This window comes from Pterocles gutturalis, unplaced genomic scaffold (assembly GCF_000699245.1).
Source record: "Pterocles gutturalis isolate BGI_N339 unplaced genomic scaffold, ASM69924v1 scaffold5303, whole genome shotgun sequence".
Lineage (NCBI taxonomy): Eukaryota > Metazoa > Chordata > Aves > Pterocliformes > Pteroclidae > Pterocles > Pterocles gutturalis.
This window is the reverse complement of record NW_010117818.1, coordinates 4,976-24,175: the sequence shown is the minus strand read 5'-3', so window position 1 is coordinate 24,175 and position 19,200 is coordinate 4,976. Positions and strand designations below refer to the sequence as shown.

At 34.3% G+C, this 19,200-nt stretch overlaps 1 protein-coding gene across 1 annotated transcript in view; it reads right to left on the bottom strand.

Moving 5' to 3' along the window:
• NBEA (neurobeachin) overlaps positions 1–17,893 on the bottom strand; it is a gene marked incomplete at both ends in the record, with an annotated part of 47,942 nt that extends 30,049 nt beyond the window's left edge. The window contains 7 exons of the mRNA XM_010075939.1: positions 2,594–2,686; positions 4,805–4,902; positions 5,009–5,071; positions 5,870–5,949; positions 14,317–14,485; positions 15,241–15,393; positions 17,785–17,893. Of these exons, the coding sequence (XP_010074241.1) occupies positions 2,594–2,686; positions 4,805–4,902; positions 5,009–5,071; positions 5,870–5,949; positions 14,317–14,485; positions 15,241–15,393; positions 17,785–17,893 (765 nt within the window). The remainder of the gene's footprint in view (positions 1–2,593; positions 2,687–4,804; positions 4,903–5,008; positions 5,072–5,869; positions 5,950–14,316; positions 14,486–15,240; positions 15,394–17,784) is intronic.
• Positions 17,894–19,200: the final 1,307 nt, after the last annotated feature.

The window sequence follows — 19,200 nt, the reverse complement described above, 5'->3', positions numbered from 1 at the left end:
AATCTTGAAAAATTATGAAATTCCAAGTGAATTTTATAGCTAGGATCAAAAACTCAAATCTTAAAAAGGAGAGAAGAAAGCAGTTCACATCAGTGAATTCCATCTGTCCCAAAACACTACTCTTTCAAAATTGGATATGACATCATAAACAGAGTACTTCTCATAAATTGCTTCATTAAATTTATCCACTACTGTAATGAATATGAAATAAAAACATTATTCAAAATAATTACTAATCTCTATTAAAGCACCAGAAAAATATGAAATAAGATAAAATACAGTAAAGTTGCTGTACAATTTATGCATTCGAAAGCTAAGAAACTCCCTTTTCATGATTACTGATGATAATAACAGAGGTTTGAATTACACAGATTCATTCTAGAACTTCTGAAATTAATATATTATATTATAATTTTCAAATAACCACAAAACAGAGTGGCAACTGCTTATACCAGTGTGTACTCTTCTGTGCACAGAAGAGATTTCATGAGCTACTGATGAGAAAAACTACAGGTATTAAACACTGTGAGCTATGATGTAGCACATGGAAGTGAAAATTAATTGGAAGGTCTAAATGTGCAAATAGTGCACTATGATTTCAGTGGTGGCATAGAAACAAAAGATGTCAGAGAAGGAAAAGAACAGGATTTTGCCAACTGTTAGGGTTAGACAAAGTAGTCAACCATCTCAGATCACAAAAAAAAAAAAATCAATTAAGCTATTCAGGCTCTCATCTAACATGTTACTGGTTGCTTCTGCTAAGAATCAATTACCTCCCCTCTATAGCTTAAACTGTGATGAATATATATGAACTACAGCAATGGTAACTGGTTTTGTACCTACACATTTGTTATTAATAATGGTTCCTGTTTCATAAATCCCATTATAACATCTCTTCATGCAATTCTAATGTAGTGTATTAAAATACAACTGCCTCTCGTACTGTGAAACAGAAATTTAAGGGTCTTATAATTTTATGTAGTTTATAATTTTATAATCACTTATAATTTCCTGTAGTTGACTACAATGTTATAAAATCAAGCACAAGGACACATGTCTATGTGCACAAACAGGCACACTTCACAAGTGGTAGCTGTAAGATACAAAAAGGGCAGGAGAGAGGGGCACTTTTACTTGCTGAAATGTACATAAAATGTGAACATTTACAGATGTTTGGAGGTCTGAAAATTTAAAAATAACTTTGAAAGTTACAGAGAATATTCAAGTGGATTTCAATTACTTCATTTACAAGAAAAATAAGTTATTTAATTTTGTGCTAAGTACATACTTTCACTCAGCAATGGCAGCTGATACGTCCATAATTACAAGAAGACGCTAAGGACTGGAAAATTAAATTTCAGCTTCTGAAAATTCTCACATTTCTTTTTCTGTAATGTTTTACAAGACAAACAGAGTTTGCCACTTGATTTACTAAATAAGCAATAAATATTTTAAACAAATATACTTATTTTGACACAGCCAGGCTTCTGCACAAGTCAAACCTACATCTGGTGTATCTTAATCCTACTCCTATCAATGTGAATGATTTATAGTAAGTAATGTTTGAAAAGCCCTTGGAGATTCTTGAGTGGACTATCAATTTGCCTTAGTAATTCCCAGAATGCTATTTGGCTTGCTGGATCCCAAAAGAAAAAAACCATTTGGGAGCATATTCTCAGCTTAGTGCCTCTCAATTACAGTCATACTTTACTGATCTTACTGAGCAAAGCATGTCTATCAATACCACACTTTGGCTGGACTCCTAGCTCCTTTCCCTTCTAAGGAGGTCTTACATGATGAAGTCGCTTGTGAAGCACACAGTTGATTTTTGTACTGCACAGTCTCCCACTGGAATATTGTTGTGGGCTAACCCTGGCAGACAGTTAAGCACCACATGGAGGAGAGGAAAAGTGAGTAGCAGCAGGTTACACAGCACTGCATACTTTTTAATTCTTTCTTAAGACCAAAATATGGAAGATGAGATTAAGTACGTCTATTTTGTGACACCAGTTCTTTTTAAATGTGAATATTTCTTGCTGCCACATTTTATATGTGACCATTTCTTGTACAGAGGTATGTCCTTACCTCCTTTTTTAATGATCTTTTACTTAGTCTGTTTGATTTTCCTTCCAAAACTTTCCCATGTGAATAACATATTCTTCTATTTCATTTTTCCCATCCTCTTAAAGCTATTTTTAAAAGTATTGCCCTGAAACTTTTATTGCAATGACAGTGAAAATTCCAGCAACAAATTTTTGATGACACTCATATGTTTGCCATTATCCTTAGCTGAACATATAATATACATTTATAAAATGTATTTTTGGAAAATGTTTTTCAATCATTTTAAGACTTGAATTTCAGCATAAGATATATTTGGCAGACAATCACTGTATGTTGTCAAACATTATAGGAGTTAACTGGAAAATTAATTTTATCCAAATGTATGAAGACACAAATTATTAATCAGGAAACCTAACAATTTTAAGTAATTTCTACAGATTGTCAAAGAATATACAGTAATCATGACAAAAAGACAAGAATAATTGAGAACTTAAATACATCACTATAACAATTTTAAAACTACACTTACTTATGACCCAAGTGTTTAAGAAAATATCCAAGGACCTTCAAAGCTTGCACCCATATACTCTCACTTTTGGAAGCCAATAATTTATAAATTACTCTAAAAAAGAAAAACAAATTCGACAAGTTTTTTTCAGTTTATTAGTAAACATCCCATATATAGATTGCATTTCACTGGACAGGGATATTTCTTAATAAATAAAACTATAAAAATAGCAATTTACACAAAATGGAAGGATATACTGAAAGCACCAAACACAGCACAAGAGTCTGATTATGAATTCCTTAGGTTGGAGACGTGATGTCTTTTGGTTCACTTCAATGTTTTATAACAAAAACCGACAACCTTCTCTCATACTTCTATCTTGGAACAAATAAAAGACAGTTAGAGCAGTTGTAGCTTAAGACAAGAGAAGCAGATTGGAGCACATAAGGTCACTCAATATCCTTTCCACACAGGATAGGGTACCTGCATTTAATCACAGGATGTTTATACTGAAATCTCATTTGTCAAAAGTAAAATATGGCAATATGTTACACAAAATCCCATATACACCTATGAAGCTGCATCCTCATTGCATCAAAATTTGAAGTAGAAAGAAAATACAACCAATGTTTTTAAATCCCAGATAAAAAGGGTGTCAAAATTTACCTAATTTAATTGATTAATTATTTTATTAATATGATTGGTTTAAACACAAATTCTACAGTCTTTCAGAAAGGAGACTAGTCTTGATTTGAAGACACCAAGAGACAGAAAACATTAACCTTCACCTGGACTGTTCGTCAACAATTTTTGAATCTGTAATTTAGTTTCTCATTTGAGTTAGATGAGCCTCAGCTTTCAGCCACTGCTTTTAGTCTTCCTCCACTAAAGAGTGCTTTAGCAGACAATATCTTTCTCTTTTGAATGAACTTAGGCCATTACCAAATGTCCTCTGAGGCTTTTGTCCTTTGATAACCTAAGCAGACAAACACCTAATTCTACATGAGGCATTCTTTTTGAACATTTAAAAATGGCAACTCTGTGCATTCTCTCCACTTTTTCAGCACAGACTTTTAAACACAGAGGCTGAACCATGAAACAGTTTTAATATTGGTACCACAAATGTTACATAAAGATGTCTTAATTCCTCTAGATCAGTCTTACTCTTCTTTGAAAGGTGTCAGGAACAGAATTCTGTCTCAACATAGACAACTATAGGTAGAAAACAAAGTTCTAACTGTGAGTACGAGTCTTCCCTTGAAATAGCATTGTTACTCAAACAGTTTTAAATACAAGTATTTGCATGAAGATCTCAGCATTTTGGCAAAACGAAGCTTGAATTTATCAGGTAGTAGATGTTCCCCCCTCCCCTTGTTTTACAAGCCCCTTGCATTTTACTGTGAGGGTGGTGAGGCACTGGAACAGGTTGCCCAGGGGAGTTGTGGATGCCCCATCCCTGGAGGTGTTCAAGGCCAGGCTGGATGAGGCTTTGAGCAACCTGGTCTAGTGGAGGGTGTCCCTGCCCATGGCAGGGGGGTTGGAACTCAATGATTTTTAAGATCCCTTCCAACCCAAACCATTCCATGATTCCATGATTCTACAAAGTGTTTTCAGAATCACACAAAATAAAATTCTATATTTAGAAATATGGTAAATTTATGATTTAGTAAACACTAAATCATTAACATGAAAATTCATAATCTCTGAAAAAAATTGCATTACCAAATTAGGCATAAGTAAACAACAGAAATACGGCTTCTTTGGGAATAATCAGTTATTAATTTTACTGTCAAACAGATGAGCATATGAATTCCACAGATAGTTTTTTTTTAATCTTTTCAGAGAGAATTCGAGAGGTTAGGGCACAATTTCTCTTATTTTCTTCTTCTTCAAATTATGTTAAACATCTGAAGACAGAATATTCAAAATTATTGTGAGACAGATACTTGGCTTTTTGATACATGTTGTTAATTACATATTCTATTTGAGACTGAGAATCAAGTACATCAGTACATTTACCTTCGAATATCATAATGATAACCTTAAGCTGAAAATGTTTTCATCCAAGCTATCAAAAACACTATGTTTTTGAAAAAAAAAAAATATAGCCTAAGTTAATAGAATTGCAGTTTGAAAAACCAGCAAGTGTGATAGTCATGTGAAAAAGAAGCAATCTGGAGAGTGATGATACTGGAACTACTGTTAAGATATTTTCTCACTTCACTGTCTTACCGTATCCCATTTCTCTGATCAAAGGCAGGTATCATGGATGCTGGATGTTCGGACATTAGTGCCACTAGCAGCTGCAGCACATCATGAATATTTTCATCCTGTATGACAAGCATCAATGTTATTCTACAAACTCACCTCAACAGTAGGTTTCCCACAGAGCTGCTAAAATTGTTACAGTAAAAGATGTAAATTACAGAAATGTACCTCATGCATTGTTAACAAGTAATTTAATATACTCTGTAGTTCATCTTCTTTCACTCCTCGATCCTAAAAAAAAAAAAAAAAAAAAAAAAAAAAAAAAAAAAAAAAAGAGAGAGGCATTATTCAGAGAAAATAACTTCCTTAAAGTTGGCTCAAGAAAAATTTGGACCAAATCAAATAATCATATAATATTTTCTATTTAATCTCAAAAGACTAAATACTCTCTCACATTCCATTGCTTTTCCTTATGACGTTGACAATTCAAACCAGCATGAAGTCAGCACTGGATTCCTGCTAGCAAGGATCCTTACAGTGTGGGCCCTGAGATCCCATATACTACTACTGCCACTCCCCCAGTCCCTCAAACAGAACAGAAAAACCAGAAGGAATAAGCCAGGCCAGAAAATACTGGCTTTCAGTCTAGTTCAAAGACTAGCATTCAGCTGTAACAGAAAGAGTCCTAGACCATTTCAACCAGTGGCAGAACCAAAAAAAAAAAAAAAAAAACAAACCATAAAGCAATAACTAACTTAACAATTGCCGTTACCTTTTTTATTTGATCAGTCAAGCAACTATCTACTATCATATAGGAAAAGTCCAAATACCTGAAGGTTTCTGTAGTGTCATACACTATTTCTGCAAGTACATTTAACAAAATATATATGACATAGTTTGGTGAGGTCAATAAGAAATATTGTATGGATTTACTGCCTTTATGTTGATTAGAGGTATGTGCATGAACATAAAAATTAACCATGAACAGATTCAATATCTGACAGGTATTATGTATTTACTACTATGAAAGATCCTATTACATGTATATAACAGATCTCAATGTCTTCCATCTGGAACAGACTGTTTTACCTTCAATATAAGTTGTTTCAAAAACAGCAGCATGAATGCCCTTAGTGATATGATTTCTTTCTGTGAGGGCCTAGGACCATCTGGAAGAAACAAAATATACCACTTTTAAACATAAACTAATTCCTTGAATGACTGCAGATTCTTAAGGAAGGCTCTTAAGGAACGTTGCTCTGCAGTATTTTCTGTTCTCCCCTTTCAAAAATACTTAAGGTTGAACTGGAAATTCCTTTTTTAAGTTCCTACTTTTCAAACAATGCTTGTCATAGACAGTCTTAAGTTTTGCACAGTGAAGATAAATGCAGCCTAATTTACTTTTTAATCAACCATTTCATCTTATGCTGATAAACACTTATCAAAGCTTAGTAAACACTGTGTGTCAGTATTATTTCCAATCCAGATGAACACCACTTTTTAATGAAGATTTTTTCACAGTCTCCAGTGCCATTCTTCGAAGTGAAGCCACTGCTGTGCACACAGTAATTCAAGTTTGCAACAAGGGCAAACCTGAAGGTAAGTTATATTTGTTTGACTAGCAGGAACAAAAAGAGTGGTTAATTCTCTCAAGTATTCTTCCTTGTTTAGGTGTGGAGAGAGGACAACTGTGTACTTTTCAGAAAGAGGCAAATAAATCTCAACCTCCCACTACCATTTTACTACTGTAAAAACAGTAAGGATATTGTAAAAAACCTATCATATAGGCTTTAAAGCTATAGCAACAGTTTAATATCCATACATTCTAATGGCACCATGAAACGTCTATTTGCTATTGTAAACACAGAAGTAAGTTGGATTTTTTGGTACTAGCGGCAACTACGTTAAATATTGAATGTGTTTTTAAGGCAATGGTGTGCTTCTAGCCAACAGCTATTTTTTTCCCTAATTCAAATGCAGATTCAACTCTCACTGCATCAAAGAAATCTGTTTCTTCACACACTCTCTTCCCTCCTACGCCTTACCGGTATTCAATATTGGACAAAATTTGAAAAAAAAGGCCTAAAATTGAGGCATTTTGTCTTTTCTGGAAGACTGCAATTATGGAAAGAGAAAACAGAACACTCAGGCAATGGGGAGCTCTGCAAAGCATTTCTGTAACAGAAAGTTTAAGGAGGGATTAAAAAGAAGATATCCCAAATTACCTGGGAACCTGTTCAAAGATACCCAAGTTCCATACTTCTTATTCACATACCCACCAGTTTATCTGGAAATGTGCGAGAACCCTTTTCAGGGTTCTTCAACATGTAGCAGATATCAAAGGAGTTGTTGCTTGCAGTTTATATGCCAAGCAGGCAAAATGATGCTTTTTCCTTCAGTCCTCTAGTACTATTTTCATTGAGTCTTGAAGCTTCACTACACTAGAATCAGAAAAAGGGGATGGCCTCTACCACTAAAAGAGGGCTGGTAGAGAAAAATAAGAGAGGCTGGAGAAACTGGAGGCTATGTAACCAGTAGACAGCTACAAATACTGGAAGAAAGGACTGCAGCAATAGTAATGCAACAGTCATCTGATACAAAGTGAATGGAATTAATCTGGGAATTTGTAAAGCTACATAAAATGGATTTGCCACTATATAAATCATCACACTTTTTGGCTTCATTGCTAGTTGAAGAACTTCATTACTAATTGAATATTTACTTTTAAAGAATGCATTATTGACCAAACAATACAATTTATGCTATAATTAAAATATATATATTATACACATATGTAGTGAGGTAAAGAGAGACAAGTAGATCTTGTTTTTCAACTCAGACATTGAAAAGTAGTTTTCTTTACTATCTATTAATCTTTGTGCCCATGGTGGATATAGACAAATCAGTGTCACCATGACTCAGAAATCGATAAACCACACTGCTAAAGACTAAAACCAAACACAAATCAAATCAACAACAAAGATAATCCTTTTAAGATCCGGTACAGCAACCATAAGGCCCTAATACAAATAGCAATACTCTTGTTAATTGGCAAAGAGAAAGGACGCCTCACTTATCCCACACCAGGATGAGTCACTAAATCATTTCCTGCTTTCAGATTCTTTATGTATGTATTTATTGCAGATAGCACATGATTTGCATCAGAATTTTTTTTAATGTACACTCACAATGAGAGTTAGCCATCTTATCCAGACAAAAATAAATGAAAAAAAATATATCCAATTCATCCTTGCAGGACAGAGCAATTATAGGGGCATAAACTAGAACTAATTAAGAGGGAATGAGTAAACATATTCACAGAGAAAAGTACAGTGCTGGTGTAAAAGACTCATCGGGATCATTGAATAACAAAAATAATAATTTCTAATCCTATCTTTGGAAATAAAATGCTATGTTATCAGTTCTACAAGCAACCAAATGCAACATTCTTCCATCTGGCTTTTTTATGTGTAAAAAGCATGATTTTTCTACTCCTTAAATTAAGAAAATGTGATACAGATAACAGAATCTGATCTCCACGCATATGTAAATAACATCCCATGTTACGTGGATCACAGAAGGACCTACTTTTTTATCTTACCATTGCAAAGCTAATGAGAACTGAGTTCCTTGAAATAACACTTTTTCTGTCCACAAAAAGAAAAACTATAGTTACTTTCTCCTTATAATAATTTTCATAATTCCCCCTTTTTAGTTCATGTTCAAAAATATTGGACATAAAAATATTATTGAAAACTCTATTTAACATTAATTAACTTGGACATTAACAACCATGTGTTCTCTAGCAGGAGGCAAGATACTGCTCATAAAGATCTGTTCAGAGTAAGAGTGGGGAAGCACACAGGAAACTCTAGTAGAGAAAAATAAATGCTTGGACAACGGCTCAAGAATGCACTACACTACTCAGCAGTTTGAAACTTAAATGTATATTTCTCTCATACAACAATGAAGTCACAAGTATTTCATAGGGATGCTCCACAACAGAGTCCAAAATTACAGTTTAGCCCAATACACTTCTGAGAGTTGTTAACACTGAGTATCCTAAGTTATGTTTTCTTAGGAAAAAAAACTTCACAATACTTAGCTTATTTTTCTGTCATTGCCTTCATTTTATGCTTTTTCATTACTGCACCACTGATGGCCCATCAGTATTTTCAAAGAATGTCACGCAGTTGGTAAGTAATTCCAATGAAGATTTTTCAAGGCATGAATATCCTGGTAGGCCCTAATAAGTTCTCTTTTAAATTTACAGAAATTGTAAATCAAATTAATTCAGCAACACTGAGAATTTTTTTTGCAGTGCATAAATGTTTTATTTTTTATTAGAAAGGTTAACAAAGAGAGTAAGCTATCTAACAGTTAGTAGACATCCAGAGATGAAAATTAAAAAGTGTTTAAATTTTTCTCTGAAACTTTGATATTAAAAATATGTGTGTTCGGCCCCTTCTGAAAGACACTCGCAGCTTGGCTTTTTAAAATTATGAGCCCAGTATATATTTTGAAAAGATAAAATATCAAAGAACAAAGACTAGTACCACAATGCTAAGATGTCTCTGGTAGCTTGAAATATTATCATTGAAATGCACCATCTACCACGGGAAGATAAAGAGTTAAATCTTTCCCCACTTATGCTCTTATTCATTCCCCAAATCCACTAAAATAAATAATTACAGAAAGAAATAAAATAATTTTATATAATTTTTACTCGATTGCCTGCTTTGCTGTGTCTTTAGATGCTGCAACTGTTGGGCAACCCTATGGTATTCTGTCTTCACATCTTACTCTGTACGACTTAACAAAATGCTAAAGGCATGCATACAGCAAATCAAGAGAACAGCTATAATCATAGTTCATGTGTAAAATGTAAAATATAATAAAGTTTAGAGATTCTTTCCTATGGAAATTGGTTTGACTTTTTCTGCTCTTCTTGACAGAATTATTTCACAAGTTTTATGGTCTTAATAAAACACGTCACTTTTGTCCTGTCACCTATTTGTAACTGGCAATTTAATTTTAAGAAAACACAAACACAACTCAAAAAAAGAAAGTAAAACTCATAATTTTAAACAGAAAACTTGTCTACAGTCTGTAGGTCTTTATCTAAACTGTAAAACCTACTAAGAATAATTATCGAGCAAGCTGATAAGTATACATTTTGAAAAAGTGTTTCTAATACTTTAGGAGGAAACAAACCAATATGAATTCAGTGTACTGAAGAAATATTAGTTTGAAACAGGAAAGCAATAATGAAAGAGAAGATACAAAACCAAATTTGAAATAAATATTTGAACTTTTTAAATAATTCAAAACATTTACACCTCCTATTTTATAAGCTGAATACCAGGAGAAGCAAGGGGGAAACTTTAATTTGTTAAGAAAACAGGGTTAGCCAAATGGGAAGCTTCAGTATTGAGCCACTTTAGCTTTAAAGAAGGTATACTGAACTGTCAGTACAGAAAACTCACCCACTTTGTGCTTTATTAAGACATGAGAAGGCAATAAAACCTGGAAGCAGAGTAACTGTCTGCAAGTAATAGTAAATCAAACCACTAATATTAAAAAGTGTTTCAGTATCTCTGCATAAAAAACAATACACCTAGAAGACAAGAAAGCATCACACTACTAAAATGTCTCCATGTATAAGCTTACTTTCTAGTATGACAACAAATTATTTCAAGGCACTATAACACATACAGTCAAATTTCAGATATTGGCAAGATTTCCATTGAAGTCTTCTTCAGATCTGAAAAGATTGATGTCAAGTCAGCTTAGAGTTTCAGTGGTCTCTGACAAGGGAATATCATATGCTATTTTCTCACATTATGACATTTTTCTGTTTCTTACAGTAAAATTACTGCTCATAAACAATGGGTCCTGTTCTTTCATTTTGAAATATCAAATGCTTCTTAAAATGCAGCAACTCTAACATTGACATAATTGTATTTTTATAGTGTAAGTTTCTTTTACAAACTTCTCTTTACACATTATTCTACATTTTAACAAATTACACTTTGCCAGCTACGTGTTGCAGTAGTGGCTGTACTCAGGCTAATAAAAGCGATACAAAACCAAAATTTGGAACAGTTAACTTTTCTGAAATACTAGGATCGGTGAAGTTATGAGTTGCTGAAAACAGAGATGGAAAGAAAAAAGCATTAAGCATATTAACTACTGCTACTTGAAGTATTCTAAGACTATAAGCCTGAATCAGCTGCATACCAAATTGGCACACTGTACTTAATGTTAGGAGAGCATCTGGTGAAGAAAAGCAATGTAATATCCAGGTGATTAAACATTTTGAAAAGTTTTCAGGAATTTTATCAATTGAAAGTAATTAACATGAATTTGATAAAAAACTATTATGAAATTAAGTTAATATGAAATTAAATTTAGCAACCCATCACCTCAGCAATTATATTTTCACAGTCATTTGCTTGCAAATCACCACAGTTATTACAGATGTATTAGTCAGAAGCAGAAGCTACCTGTGAAATAATATCAAAAAAAAGTCCTAGTGCTGATTTGCATGGAGAAAATTCCATAGCTATGCTGGATTTTCTCATTCATTGCTATGTCACTGATCTTCCTCCCTGATAAGCTGACATTCTTCAACTCAGTGCAAGGAAAGCCATTTTTACAGACAGGAAAGAGAGTGCTACACAATAGTTTCTTATAGTTGCATCAATTACATGGGACTTTCTGCAGTCTAAGCAACAGGGAGGAAGGAAGAGGATAAGGAACAAAGAAGAAAGCTGAGATTAACCTTTAAAAAAGTCAAGTTTATCTAGAAATCCAACTAAAGAAAAAAAGAAGATAATTCAGATATAGTTGATAATAGTATGTATTTTAAAACTCTCCACGGTCTTCACGGCCTCACAGTTTTTTAAAATGCCTTCCCAACTACTGTTGTAACATAGTAACTTAGTAACTTAGGCCTTAGTAACTGTGATTTTTGTTGTCACACTGCCACACTAAAAAACCAGTATCTGATTACCTTTCAAGGGTCTACCTGGTTGCCTTCCTGAGAAAAACAAGAATATTGTCTGGAACTGACACAAATGAGAAGAGAATAGGTAAGAATGAAAGAAAAGATAGGGAAGTAAAACAGCCATATTTATGCTAATTTAGAGTTAACTGATTCATTTATCATTCCTAATTTAGTGTCCTTGTGTATCCCATGCCTTCTGTGCAGATTTTGATGCAAAATACAATACATTGTATTTTTTCTTCTAGCTGTTCAACTAGCATTACACATACAAATACTCCAAAAATACAGCTAACTGCAGAGAGGCAGATCTGGGCAAGATAAAAACAAGCCATACCTCCTACAGAAAGAAATGTCACACTGTTTCCACAAAAGAGCAAGCCTAGCCAGAGGGAAGTCTGTAATACGCAATACATTTTCAAAGTGTTGTTAGGTACTAGTATCATGACACAGAAGTAGAGGAATTCTTTAATTAAAACCCAAAAACCCACAGCCAAAACCCATAAAGAATTGCAGCAATAGCAAATAGACAATATTCTAAAACTTACAGTCTCAAACTTGTTGAGCAATTTCCCAGGTCTCTAGGTGTAAATATGGTTGACACTTGGAAACTTTACCTCCCAACAGCTGGTCATTCAACAGTCAGAAATACAATGTGCATATTATAAGCTGATCAGCTGAGTTTTTAACATCCTAATTCTTCACTGAGCTCAGATATGGTTAACTTGTCTGATGGTAAAACTGCACCTACGCAGCACGACAGCATGTCCCTGACAAAGTAGAACTCTGAAAGCATGAAGCTGGATAGGGTCAGCCCTAGGGTAGGATTCAGACCATCCTAATTTCAGATGTGTAGAGTATACTGGCCAACACATGAGACCTGCTTCTAACCTTCTATTGAAGACAATGGAAATGTAATCAATGTAGCCAATGGAGTCTAGAAAGCAACTACCTTTCAAACCAGTTCTCTAGGCTCTGTCAACTAGGGGTAGCACACAGATTCCTAAACAGACTTATCTGTATGATTTGACATACCATAAGGTGTCCAAGACACTTACGACAGACCTGGCAAACTTGACACAGGATGGGCAGGACACCTGCATCCTACTGAAAGGCACGTGGGATGCCCCAGAGAGACTAAAATGATGCTAGAAACCCATATTTGGGCAAATGACTCCTGCATTCCAGCTCTATAATCAACAGACATCTAGCTCAGATGGAGACACCTTCATTAGAGGTACCAAAAATGAACTCAGTTCCATTTTGTCAGAGGGAATCTAGAATAAGCGTGAGTGGAAAATATATTTTATCACTGACAAAAATTTCAAGCTCATTAAGTAACCACCACAGTTGATTTTCATAATCTGATACTACAAACTTTTCATTCAAATGAACAGAGACCAGAAACACAGTGTGCTTTTTAAATGCATTTTTAAAGCAAATTTTAATAATTTTATGAAGAATATTGTTTGTCTAATATTATACTATGAGATAACTTTAAATCAGTTCTCAGCTCCAACAGCAGCTCTTTCTGTGAGCTTCACCAAGTTAGAACTTCACTGCCTATTAGGATATGTAACTGAGGACAAGAATTCTTCCATTTTTAGTTAATAAATAAATAAAAAAAACCCAAACCTGAAGAAAGTCTCTATGCATACAGCTCTCTCACAATTGAAGAACTATACAATAACTTATACATGTCACATTCTTAAATATTTGGATATGTGACAGCACTAAAACATCCCCCAATTATTCAATTTCTCAGCATTACAGCAATTATCAGCAAGATTATTAATAAGTTCTCCTAGACTAATTAATTTTTAAGAGACTTTCAGCCAAATCCTCCCTGCTTTACACAAGTAGTCAGCTAAATGTAATGACTTTATGGTTGGAGTGTATAGGATTAAAATGATTTCATGCTCTGGTTATTATACATCTGTTACACGCAGTGATTAGCCTGTATGTATTATTGTATTTTGTTGTTGCTGCCATTCAGTGCTTCCTGAGCTAAGCTAAGCACATGACTATGAGCAAAGTTAAATCAATCTCTATTTTATAACTGTAAAGAAATAAAATATTATTATACTGGAAATAACAGCATCAGAGATCTCAGCAGTGAGAACCAGAAGTTTCCACACTGTTTGCAAGGTCACTTGTCACTACCAATCACTCAAACCCCACAAAGCTTTCTTTGGCATATGAAACACACTTAATGTGTCCTCTCTGTTATGGAAGAACAATCAGTGATTTTAATTTGTTTCCTAAAGTATGCCCACAAAAGTATATGCTATGTGAGTGAAAACCAGAGCTGGAATCTTCTGGGAACACATATAAACATAAGGAATTATCATCAAAGGTGTATGATGCACCAAAAGTACTTCCATAGTCCTTCTGTGGTTGACCAGGGGTACCAATTGTTGCTGTTTACTTACCTCCTGGTCTACAGATCCAAGGAGCTTTCCTACATGTACATCATAAATCTTCCTATACAAGCAATGCTTATGATTTCTTTCTTATGCACTGTACTTACCTAATCCTTTAGGAGTAATGCCACTGCTATCAGCAGGATTAACCACCCAGTAGTAGTATTTCAGTGTGTGCATTAACTGTAGTACTGTTCCAACTCGACGTATAGTGTTATAGATAGTAGCAGTTCCAATGAATTCAGCTGACAAGTAGGTATACAAAGACAGCTGCACCTGAAGAATGAAAGAGTTATCCACAAAAAATGTAAGCTACATATTAATAAGCTTAATTTGTAGGTATTTTAGGATTTACTTGGGATGTGACATAAAAAAATGAGAAACAATTACAAATAACTTTACTTAGGGCAGGACTGGAATGACCTCCAGAGGTCCCTTCCAATCAAAATTTTCTATGAGTCCATAAGTTATCTGGTACATTTTCTATTTTGGCTTCTTATACTAAAAGTACATATTATCAGATTTTAGGACCATGTCACTTTTCACTTTGGTCCACATTCCTCAACTGTGATTATTTAGGAAAACAACTAATTCATTATCACCAGAGATGAATGATAACTTTTCACAGTTTTTATCAAACCAAAATACATAATTTAAATGAAAATGAAAGTTTATGCAAAAATGTAAAAAAAAAAAAAAAAAAGATAACTTATCTTTTGCTTACAATTAAAAATATATATTTTCATGCTTCGTCTTTAGGAAAACATTGTAACACAGGCACCAAAAAAGGGACTCTGTTTCTAGAAAGAAGTCTTTTGACACAGTTAGTCAGAATCTTAGGCAAGAATGTAACTGCTTTTAGAAACTTATAAAAGACATTGAAGAATATAGTTAAGCAGGGTATAGACTTCATGATCTAAAAAATCTTTCCTCTTGCCATGTCTTAAAATTAAAAAAAATAAAAACCTAAGTATCACGGAATAAAAGAATACTTGTAGCAGAGTCATAACACCATTGAAGTGTACAATTACCTTTGCAGGGGTATGTATCCAGATAGCAGGATTAAAAAGGATGTGATCACATAATTGTTTCAGCAGAGGTGCTCCATGAGACAATCCATCCAAATATTTTGCAAATGATAAAAATTGTTCCAGAACTGCTCTGGTTATATGAACTCTAGATGACTGCCAAAAAATAATCAGAAAGAATAGAGATAAAGAAAAATCTTCTTCCTTAACATAGTTATAGTAGAAATATGAAATTGTATTTTCACCAGACTCCTCTTTACTAAATAAATGCAACCTTGTATGCTTTTATGTCACTGAATATGAAAGGAAAGTAAGAAAAAATATCTGCAACTTACACTGTCTAATAATATTCATGGTCTTTCTAATAGCTACACTTAACAGGTAAAAATATAAATCAACAGCTAAGATTATTATTTTTTTTTTTTAATTCAAATCCAGTCAGGATTCTACATTTCACAGCACAGTACCTTGAGAACAACTTCTGAAGTCCTTAAGTCTTCTTCAGTTAATTACATGTCTTAACGAAATTGGGTTTCTCAGTATGTAAACAGACATTACTGGTAGACTTGCTTTTGTTTCTTAAACATAAGTAGGTATTTGAAAGATTTGGGATCAAGGTTTCCTCAAATTTCAAGAGAGTCCCTCAGTTTCATAGCATATGCTATAAAATCACTGTTGAGAGCTGCTCCGATGCAGTAACATAGCATGTGGACTTTAACAAACTTCTTTATATCCTAAGTTAACAAAGGGAACTAATAGGGAAAACGACTAAACATCCTTCCCCTTGCCTTCCCTAAAAAACGTTCCAATTACTTTTAATGCTGTAAATACAGTCTGGGAACATGCAGATGTGTTATTTTTAGAAGTGAAGTCCTTTTGTCAGTAATACAAGTTCAGCCTGGATGCTGAGTTTCCTTTGGTTTGTACGTCACAATTCACAATAAATAGTCTGCAACTAATAAGAACAAAAATGTTATTTTGAAGTTCAAGTCAGAAAAAAAAAACGCTTTCTGTCCTCTCTGAGGTATTTGATCACACACAAATGAACAACAAATAATTTACAAATAATAATACTGAGCTTAGCCAGGAAACGAAAGGACTTTTTCCTGCCATATGTGCCAACTGAATATAAGCAGATACTGAAAAAATAAAATACATCCTTTTGAAAAGCTGCAGCTAAGGAGAATATATCATAGAAAAACACAGAAAATGGCATATGCTGTAAGAATTATGTTGTGACAGAAATCAATCAAAATCCTTTAAATATTCTCATGAGTTTAATGATTGTAGCAGGTGTTAATTAGAACAGTATGCAAACTTTATTTTTAATTTCATGTACAACAATTCTAAATCGCGATATTCAATCTGTGTAAACCACAGTGGTCTATTCAGGAGAAAGGGATGCCATGAGGGCTCACTAGCCTGCCTGTATATAACTTACAGAATTGGAGCTAACAGCTTTGTAAATTCATTCTGGTTATGTCACAAGAAAACTTACTACTGGAAAAAAAAACAGCTTAGACTACTTCTTTGGCATGCTAAATCACCCTTGCTTAGTACAGAAAACACAGAAGCATAGAAAATAACCTGCTTTTAGGTATTACTTCAGTGAAGAATTTCTACTATAAGAATGTATTTCCCTAGCTGAAAATAACATAGGGAGCAGAATGAGAAAAAATATTTATCATTCTTCCTCAAAATTAAGTACATTTTTAAAGGTGAGATGATTGTTATTTAATGTCACCATTGGAAACACAAAGCTCTGGTCGTAACTTCTCAAATGACTGTTACACTGACTGTATGCTAATGAAAAATACAGTAGCGGACATTCAAGAATGTTAGAGCCATGAGATTCAACCATATGTGCATTACCATCTTAGTACAGCAGACAGAAGTTTGTTTTCAGATTATTAAATTGCAGTAACATGAGGGCTTTGGGCCAGGAGGCAGGTAATGTACCTAAGAGAAGCATCTGAACTGAACTTCAGTTTTGTGATAACTGCTCATCATGTCTGAAAACAAGCAAGTAAAGGGAATGACTCTTGCAATGGTTTCTTTCAGAAATGAAATTATTTTATTTTTTTTCCTTCAAGACACAGAGCAACTATTTCAACAATTTCCAAACTGAGCCACAGAGGATTAACTTGATTTTTATTAACATGCACTAAAAGAGAAATTTAAACCTATATTATAACATGCCTGTGATACACTTGTACAAACTGGGAACAAGAGAACTTTCTTAAATAAGAGTTTGGGGACAGAGGGTGGAGAAACACAAATGAAAATGCATCAAAGCTATTCACAGACAGATCTAAAGTAAAAGCACAAATCAGACAACCAGTATTAACTCCAGAAAACTGATTCTTTGAATACTGGCATATAAGAGAATAAGAGGAAAAGACTCTGTAGACAACTTCTAAGTACTAAAAATGAAAAATATTTTATATCTCAAGTATATTTTATTCCACCAGTCCTTTGAGCCGATTGAAAATACCACAATGGCAGTAGAAATACTAAGAAGAAAAATAAAAAAACCTCCAAACATACCTTTTCAAGGAGGTAGCCAATGACTAGAAAGCCTTTTCCACCAAGCATTTGTTCTTGCATGGCTACTGAACTCTTAAGAAGCTCAACCAAGAAGGCCAATAGGGTAGCACTGCAGGTAAAGAACAGGCATTTTTTTCAGATTACAAATGTGGAAAAATCAATCTGTTACATTCTCAACATTCACCAGCTATTAAGTGAACAGAAAAAGGCTTAAAGTGGTGAACAATTCCTTGAAACAATACAAATCTTACATTTCCTGTTGACAAATTTCTCCAATCATTGCTTAGACATTACAATGGTAGGAGTAGGAGTTCATATTCAAAGAAAAGGGGCAAAACCATTTTATCAGCTCTCATGATTTGACCAGCATTATCCCAGGCTTTAAATATCCAGTTCTGCAGCTTGCAGTTCTAGCCAAAGGTTTTGCAGTTGGAAGAGGCAGGAGATGATAAGTGGGATCCAGCTGACAGTGCTAGAATGATGCAGGAAGGGGCTGCGCCAACCACGTTACCATCCAGACTAAGTATGGTAAACAGCAAAATTTGCAGCCACTAGGTATATTTTCATTCCACACTTTCAGTCCCTAGAGTCACTACTACCACAGAAATGAGGCATAAAATGGCTGAACATGCATGCAGGCAATAATGCCCACGACAAACCACAGTAGAACAGCAGCAGAGTGAAGAGCTTCCTTCATACTTTCTCCAGACCAAACATAAGAATAATACCTGGGCCTGACAAAATAGAGGCTGACAATCACTTTCATCCAGTTAGGAAAGCACAGAGAGACTCCAGAGGCCACACGGAAATCACCCAGCAGCCCATCCCAGCAGTGTCTGTAAGTGAGGTGTTCAGAAAGCACAGGGAGGGAAAAAGAGTGTTCTTAAGAGGTTACTGTTTAGAAAATAAGAGATATGAAAGACTTCAGGGGACAGACTCGGCAAGAAAGTGAAACTATGTTATGAAAATTAACAGTGGAAACATGACAGACCAATGCACAGTGTGAGAAAAATCAAAATTGACTCTTGGGTTGTGAGAGGGAAACAAAAATAAACTCATCTGTTGCTGAAAATCTCAGAGGAAAGGAAGAAATTAAAAGAAAAACATCTACGCCAGAAAGGAAATATTTAAACTTATTTTTCAAATATCTCAGAAAGGTAGATGACAGAATACATAAAGTCATTATTCCTCTTCTAAAACCAAAATAGGTATAGCAGTTCCCAAATGTACAGACAAATATCTGCAACCATGAACGTTCTCACACAGGTGGTGGGCACAGGCAAGAGCAAGGGTATAAACTGTGGCTTTTGCAGCTACGAAAACACAAAACAAAGGAAATGTCCAACTTGCATTTTATAAATTTCAACTTCACTTACAGCATCTGGTCAGTTAAGTTTCGCTTGCTCTCCAAATACA